The 8,993-nt window shown below is 34.4% G+C and overlaps 1 protein-coding gene across 1 annotated transcript in view; it reads left to right on the top strand.

Moving 5' to 3' along the window:
• Window positions 1-839: 839 nt before the first annotated feature.
• DSG3 (desmoglein 3) overlaps window positions 840-8,993 on the top strand; it is a 32,202-nt gene continuing 24,048 nt past the window's right edge. The window contains exon 1 of the mRNA XM_077753837.1: window positions 840-970. Coding sequence (XP_077609963.1) covers window positions 923-970 — 48 coding nt within the window. The 5' untranslated portion in view covers window positions 840-922. The remainder of the gene's footprint in view (window positions 971-8,993) is intronic.

Raw genomic sequence — 8,993 nt, 5'->3', positions numbered from 1 at the left:
GTTCAAATATTTAGAAATGCATAAAAATACGGCAGTAAGCAGGTTGACTGCTCTGGAGGAAATCTTTTGAGTAATAAGAAGTGTACAAAGATAACCTCTTTCACTAGGCAACGTACCTTTTAAAAAAATTATAAACAAAAAGGAATACAAGAGGAAAGATGTCATCTGATTATTATCAGGGAACTGATTTTGCAATGCATTATTTATATATTTCAAATATCCAAAGGTAACATGTAACTGTTTACTCCCATTTTATTCCTAATTATTTTCAATTACTTCTAATATTTTTCCAAATGTTTTTCAATTATTACTAATTGTTTTTCAAAACCTGCATCAATAGTTGCTTAACGTGACAGTTTTCTTCTTTGGCTTGGTATTACTTTCAATAAAATATATTATTACTTAACACTGATGTTTCGCCTAACTTTTAATCTACCCACATATATACTCAGGCTGAAAATAAATGCTCTTCCAAACAAGTTAGGTTTTAGGGATTTTTCTGTTTCGTTTTGCTTGTCAGTTTTAATTGTAACCCTGAGTAAAAGCTAACTAGATTCTTTTTCAGTGTAGTCAGGGCTAGCTTTTGCACTTCCACACCATGATTAATTTATTATTCATCTGGGACCTTCCTATTAAACCTTGTCTTTAGCCTGTGAACTCTTCTTTCAGCTTCCAACAAAGGATTTCATTGCTTTTGGAATTGAGGTGTGTCTAAGTTTTTACCTGGAGCAAAAGTGATGCAAGCGTTTCTGGTGAGACCAATCCTTGGTTTAGGGTGGGGAGGAGCCGCATAACAGGCCGGCTGTAGACTCCAGAAAGTAGAGACGCGACCAAAGGGCTTTTCTTAGACATCCTATGCAGACAGTTGGAAGGGCTGAAGCGGCAGCTCCCTTGGATTTGTCCACCAGGGAAATCAGACACAATGACTTGGCTCCTTTTCAGAACGTCCAGGGCTCTGGCCATTTTAATGGTAAGTCCAAAATTTTTTTCAAATAATAGCCACTTTCCCTGTTTCCTTCCTTGTTTGATAATACAGTATTTGATTGCTGAATCCCTACTATAAATTTTAAAAAGAGTTCAGTAAAAATAAACACTTTAGAATGACCTTGTAAAGATGACCAATTTCCTCCTCTTGTTGGATATTGATGTTGTATTTTACACAGAAAATAAACCAGAGAGAAACAGAATTTGAAAGTCGACATTTAGCATTTCTTTAGGTAATGAATTAATTAATCGTGATCTCAGATCCATTTTCTACCACACTTTCACTTTCTTCAAAGTAATGCTTTTAGTCCTCTCTCTAATACACAAACTGAAACACATGAAAGAGAACCAGGTCTATTTTCCAAGGTTACCTATCTCTTCAGCGTATGGTTAAGAACTGTACATGCCTGGTCTTGATACCTGACTTGTTTTTAAAATAGACCGTTGAATTAAAATCAAAGCAATGCTTGACTCCAGGGAAGTTGAAAGGGTTATTAAGAAAACAATGTTTATGTTTAGCTTTATATGCAAAAAATATACCAACTTTAGGGGACAAAAAAATACAACATTTTATAAGCCACTTTTTTTCAAGAGAATAATACTTTTGTTGGTAGGGAAAGATTTATACAATGCTATCTAAAAAAAAAAGAAGTGGAATCTGGAGAGCAAAGCACTAGCCTGGATATTACAGACTACTTTGTTTCTTAACTATGTTGTTTTGGTGAAGGGGAAAATATCCATAATTGTATCAGTGACACTAAGATACCAAAATAGTGACATATACTATAAATGAATATTTTAAAAATTCCTAATACTAATTCCCCACTTCACAATAAACCACACTGTCCTCGGCATTGGTTTCCCTCACCTCCTCATCTAAAAAATTAAGATGAGCATTGGACTTCAAGATGTTACAGGAAGACAGATCTCAAGAAAGAACTTCCTAAAAATTAAAAGTGTCTAAAATTAGAATTGGCTGCCCTGTGAGCCAGTTTCCAAGTCTTCCCTCTCACCACAATGCCCAAGCAGAAAGTTGGTATCCTTCCTTTTGTTAAGGCCTACTTTTATTATAACAGTGTAACTAATCCTTTTGGTTATCTAATGAGTTTATTTGATCCATGAATGTTGTAAAGACTAGTGAGACAATTGTATGACTTTCCCACCTTTCCAGATGGTCATTTCCGGACTAAACTGCAAGTAGCCTTATAACGCACATGTCTGAGCCAATGATCAAGTCATGAAATTATGGGAAAGGTGGCAGGGGGTGTCAGAAGGTATCACAAGGACACAGAACTAGAGCAGCAAAAGATTAAGCGAGCTCTTTTCCCTGTTTTGACATAGACCATTCTCAAGTACCCCTATGGTTCTAGAGTGACCATAGATCCTTATACTACGGGCTGTTTCATTTATCTTTCTATCCTTAATGCTTACTATATAATGTCTCTCTTACAGTGGACACACAATTGTTTGAAAAATGAGGCCTCTCTAACCTATAACCCCCCACAGTGCCTCTATAATGCTAGTCATAAAGAAACTGAAATCTAAGACATTTTCTTCTAATGGAATGCAGTGTCAGTCAAGAGTGAGGTCAGCAAGCAAGGCTCCATAGACTAGGTGATATTTGAGCTGTTTTTGATTAGTACAGATAGGCCAAGGGATACCTTGAGTTGTCAGACCAGCATGAGCAAAGGAAAGAGTGATTACAGCATTTACCTAGGGGCAATGGACACACTGGTTTGGCCAGAATGACAGTTTGTGTTGGACATGAGTTGGAAAGGTAGATGAGGGTCAGACTGAAAAGTGCATTCTGTGAAAGCTAATGAAGTCCTTTTAGAACAGGGGAGACACCCCAAGTTTCGAAATGGTGTGGTGAGGGGAAAAAAATCCAATGTTTTTAAAAGCATTATGGAGTGAGAATGCACATCTTTTGTTGTTGAAGGGTGAGGTCTGAAAGCTGGAAGACATATTTGGAGATGTTGAATTAATTCCACCACCCTATGACCATACAAGGGTTGCCTAGAGAAGTGAGATACGACACCAAAGTCACAGACTTCAGTCTACACCTGTATGACTGACTCATTCCAGGCCTTGTTTCCTCAACTGTCAAATGACAATAATCAGAGCCCCTTGCTATGATAAGAATAAAGATGCAACAAGTGCAAACAAGTGCTCTGGAAAAGATAAAGTGGTTTGTAGGACTCTGATCACTTGTAATGTTTACATTAGTAATACAGGTGATTTTTGATAACTTGTTAAAATTCTGCCTTGCTATTTTAAATAACCACCAACACCAGTTTTAACCAGTCAAGAAAGGACTTACATTTTTCTTGAGTGAAAGACCCTATCAAACTATGTCTTAAATTTGTATAATAGTGGGTATGAGAAAATAAGATTTTCAAACATGGAGCATTACTCAAAATTTCAACTGTTCAGCCTTCTAGATTAATTACTTGAGAGGCAAAAGTATGGGGAACACCTTCCTGCAGTCGAAGAAAACTGTAATAGTTATCAGTTTCCTGTTCATATTCGATCCATTTAATACAGTACAAAATAAACATTTTTGGGAGAAAGCCTGTGATTGAAAAACACTTATCTTCAGAGATTTTACCTTTTAAAAATAATGTCTTGGGGCGCCTGGGTGGCTTAGTCGGTTAAGCGTCCGACTTTCGCTTAGGTCATGATCTCGCGGTTCGTGGGTTTGAGCCCCGCGTCGGGCTATGTGCTGACTGCCAGCTCAGAGCCTGGAGCCTTTTTCGGTCTGTGACTCCCTCTCTCTCTGACCCTCCCCTGCTCACGCTGTCTCTCTCTCTCCTAGAAATAAATAAAACATAAATTTAAAAAAAAAAAATAATGTCTGTCTTCAAAGGAGACCATTGTCCACAAAATCTGCAATACAGTTTGTCATATAATACTATTAACATCTGGACAATAAGATGTTTAATTTTATGCTTCTATATTGTGTAAAAATTTACTCCCTGCAAAATTAATAGCGATGTTTGAAATCCAAAGATTTTTAAAGCACAAAGTTATAAGAAGTTAGTAGTAGTAGTTCTGGAAAAAACAAAAGTAGTTTAAATATCAAGGTCTGCATTAGAATGTGTTCTAAATATAGCAAAACTATCTTCAACCACCTTCTTCTACAGAACAAACAAAAAGCAAAATTTTAGAAAAAGAATTGTAGTAAATGGCCCCAACTTTTTCTTGAAGTTTAATCAACACACAATATCCTATTAGCTTCAGGTGTACCCCATAGTGATTCAGTATTTTGGGGCATTACAAAATGATCTTCCTGATGAGTCTAGGTACATACAAACTTGTTACAATATCATTGACTATATTCCTTATGCTGTACATTACATTCCCATGACTTATATATTTTATAACCGGAAGTCTGTACTTCTTAATATCCTTCATCTATTTCACTCATTCTCCAACCCCTCCTCACTCTGGTAACCAGCAGTTTGTTTTCTGTATCTATGAGTCTGTTTCTTTTTTGTTTGTTCATTTGTTTTGCTTTTTGGATTCCACATATTAGTGAAATTGCACGGCATTTGTCTTTGCTTGACTTATTTCACTTAGCATAATACCTTCTAGGTCCATCTGTGTTGCTGCAAATAGCAAAATTTCATTCTTTTTTATGGTTAAGTAACATCCCATTCTATCTATCTATCTATCTATCTATCTATCATCTATCTATCCATCATCAATCTATCTATCTATCCATCCCACATCTTCTTTATCCATTCATCTATTGGTGGACACTTAGGTTGATTATATACCTTGGCCATTATAAATAATGCTACAATAAATATAAGGGTGCACATATCTCTTCAAATTGATATATTCATTTTATTTGGATAAATATCCAGAAATGGAATTACTGGATCATACAGTCATTCTATTTTTAACTTTTTGAGAACTGTCCATACTGCCTTCCACAGTGGTCATACCAATTTACATTCCTACAAACATGAGGATTTCCTTTTCCCCACATCCTTGCCTACTCTTGTCATTTTTTGTCTTTTTGATTATAGCCAATCTGATATGTGTGAGGTGTGAGATACTATCTCATGCATTTCCCTGATGATTAGTGAGCTTGAGAATCCTTTCATGCCTGTTGGCCATCTGGAGTCTTCTCTGAAAAAAAAAAAAAAACTCTATTCAAATTTTCTGCTTGTTTCTTAATTGGGTTTTTATTTTTATTTATTTATTTTTTTTACAAATAGTTTATTGTCAAGTTGGTTTCCATATAACACCCAGTGCTCATCCCCATAAGTGCCCTCCTCCATGTCCATCTTCCCCTCACCCCCCACACCCATCACTCCTCAGTTTGTTATCATTCAAGAGTCTCTCATGGTTTGCCTCTCTCCCTCTTAATTGGGTTTTTTAAATACTAAGTTGTGTGAGTTGTGTTTTGGATATTAACTTCTTATCAGATACATGATTTGCAAATATCTTCTTCCACTCAATAGGCTGATGTTTCATTTCATTGGTTTCTTTCGCTGTGCAAAAGTATTTAAGTTTGATGCAGTCCCACTTGTATATTTTAGTTTTTCTTGCCCTTGCCTGAGGAGACTGATCCAAAAAAAAAAAATATTGCTAAGACCAATATCAAAAACCTCACTGCCTATGTTTTCTTCTAGAAGATTTATGGTTTCAGTTCTTACATTCAAGTCTTTAATCCATTTGATTTTTGCATATGGTATAAGTTGATGGTCCAGTTTCATTCTTTTGCATGTAGCTGTCCAATTTTCTCCACACCATTTATGAAAGAGGCTATATTTTTCCAAATCATACATTTTTGTCTCCTTCATTAGGGATTAACTGATCATATATGTGTGGGTTTATTTCTGGGCTCTCTTCCATTCAATTGATCTGTATGTCTGTTTTTGTGCCAGTACCATACTATTTTAATTACTATAGTTTTATAGTACAGTTTGAAATCAGGAAGTGTGATCCTCTAGCTTTGTTCTTCTTTCTCAAGATCACTTTGGCTCTTTGGGGGCTTTTGTATTTCCATAGAAATTTTAGGATTATTTTTTCGAGTTCCATGAAAAATATAAACAGCCCAAATTTTTAACAGAAGGAAAATCTTTGAGGTATCTTTCTTTCTCTTGATTAATGGAACAATCCAGTTTCCAGTGCTAATAAATATATGAAAATAAATTTCCCCCTGAAACTCTCCAAAAGTTAAGATTGTAAAATCGGAATAACCTTGCCAAGCAATTCTGACCAGTCCTGCCCGACTTGGGCAAATGTCAGGAAGATGTAATTACATCTACCAATTACCACTCCCACTTACTTAATACCTGAAACTGGTTTTCATTTGGAGCTAGAACACTTAGTGCCCCATGTGGTTTCTCATAAACCTGCTAGCCTTTGGCTCTTCCTTTACAGTTAAGAGTCAATCTGATAGCCTAAGGTAAAGGCTTGTTTTGGGAAGTTGATCATAAGAAAATTATATGGGCAATTGGTTACTATCCATAATTATACTGTGAATAATTGAATCCATCTAGTATGCACATTTTTCTTACATGGCTCCTGCACTTGGCTAGGCTATATATTGCACAACTCCAGGAAGTAAACTACAATTGAACAGTTCCCCCTGAAGTTGTGTAAGGAGCAGCCTACACAATTGTACAGTGGAATACTAGTTCTTGACTCTTTCTGATGCTCAAGAAAGAGAAAGTTTGTATGCGCCTTGATGTGAATAATAATAATAACATAANTTGGTGACAGAAGTGATTAACTCTTCTTTAAGCACTTCCTGTGGGCTAGCACTCATCTATGTGCTTTCAACCTATTAGTTCATTTAATCCTCACAACAAACCTAGAAGGTAACTAGAATTATTATCCCCATTTTACAGATAAGGAAATTGAAAGATTGAGTGATGTTCCCGAGTTATACAACTGGTAAATGGTGAGACTGGGATTTTAATTCAGGGATTCAAGATCTGGTGTCCAATTTCATATTGCTACACTTAAGTATATTTAAATTAAGCATTTGAGAATATCCAACTTGTTGAGAATATCTAGTATATGTTTTTCTTAGCATCTCCATCATGATACAAGGCTTAACTTTCTAAATTGAGTTTACTCAATCAGTTATTGAAAACTGAACTGACCAAAATTAAATAGGTAATTTCTAAATATTAAACATATACCATTTTTGTTTCATTAAGAAATTTGTCCTGATAAATACAAAGCTTGTTAGAATGTTTTGGGGGTTTTAAATTTTAATTTTAAACAGTTTATATATATTTGTAATAGAAAGAGAGAGACTACATACATATACATATATGCTATGAGATATCATAAAAGACAAATCACTCATTTTTTCTTTATGTGAAATTTATTCATCAAACATGTATTGAATGATCTTTATGATTGAACTCATTAATAATCATTGTATCTAACCAATTATAAAAATAATACCATCAGCCTATTTATTATATTTTCCAAAAATAATTAATAAATTTAAGAAATCATGTTTAAAACTTACAATGATTTATTTGAGTCACCTAATTCACTTTACAAATTTCCCAGAGGGGAGCGGATGTGATCCACTCTTATCCCATTCTAGACATGAGAGAGAGCTACCTTAGGCCAGCTAGCACTAGCTCCATGATCTAAGGCATAGTCTAACAGTCTATCCCTCCACACAGTAAAGTTTGATGTAACTCTAAACAAATTCTTGACCAAACTCAATAAATAACAGTTGTTATTATAAATGCACTTTTAAAAACTAGTCACCCATATCCTCAAAATATATTTATTGTGTACCTACTATATTCAATAGGAACATTAATGATAAAATTATATACATTTATTTAACAAATAGGGCATATAGATATTAAATTACTTTATTTCGTATATTATTTTATTAATTTAATCATCTGATTTGCTTTCAATAAAATATTTATTTTTATGTATACGAAAGTATTTAGGCCACATTAATGCTTTAAAAATCATATAACTAAAATTAGGGTGCCTGGGTGGCTCAGTCAGTTACGCATCCAACTCTTGATTTCTGGCCAGGTCATCATCTCACTGTGTGGGACAGCCGAAGCCTGCTTAGGATTCTCTCTCTGCCCTTCCCCACTCACACACATACACAAGCATGTTCACAGTCTCACTCTCTCTCAAAATATAATTAATAATACAATTAATATAATATAATATATCAAAATAACCAGGAAACAAGATAAAGAAAAAGAAAAGTATAGGAATTCTCAAGATAAGTAGTGTTTAATCCACATTTGTCTTTCCAATCAAAGCAACCAGAAAAGACAACTTAGTTGATTTATATTGTCAGAAAACTATTGAAATATTTATTAAATACTGAAAATAATTATATATAAGTAACTAAAACCACTAAGTAACTATATGCATATTAATTATCTAAAATAATAAAGTTTTTCAAAAGCACTATTCTAAGTTAAATAAGGCTATGACTATATTTTTAAATATTTAAGAAACATTACAATACTCATAAGTTTTTTTATTAACTACCCCATATTCCTAAAAGCACAAATACCATCAGATTTCACAATATCCCCTAAAATTAGAGAACATTCTTGGTCTGACTTTCAAAGAGAGATGAGGAAGAGTGAAGGTTTGATTGAATAACTTCTAAAGGCTCTGATTCAGTGTAAAGATTGAACAAATAAGAAACAATGTTCATTCTCCATAGTTTATAAAGTTTGTACTCCCTTTGCTTCCCAGGAAAAAAAGTATGCCTTAATGTCTATTAGAAGAATCATTCTCTATAGGACTAGTGCAAGCATGATTCATATTTTCTGGATGACTCTTTCTAATTTTCCTGTAAAGGGAAGTGTGCCTGGCCCAACCCTCCCCTCACATGGGGCTGAGTCGTCTTTATGAACTGAGAAATTAGGTCAATTATGACAGTAATTGGGTTTTCTCTCCCAAGTAACTCATGACAATGTTTAAGAAAGAAAAGCAAAACTGTAAAATCATTTTGAGACCTATAATAACCATATGTAATA

This window comes from Crocuta crocuta, unplaced genomic scaffold (genome assembly GCF_008692635.1).
Source record: "Crocuta crocuta isolate KB4526 unplaced genomic scaffold, BGI_CrCroc_1.0 scaffold231, whole genome shotgun sequence".
NCBI lineage: Eukaryota > Metazoa > Chordata > Mammalia > Carnivora > Hyaenidae > Crocuta > Crocuta crocuta.
This window is presented reverse-complemented; position numbering and strand designations above follow the sequence as displayed.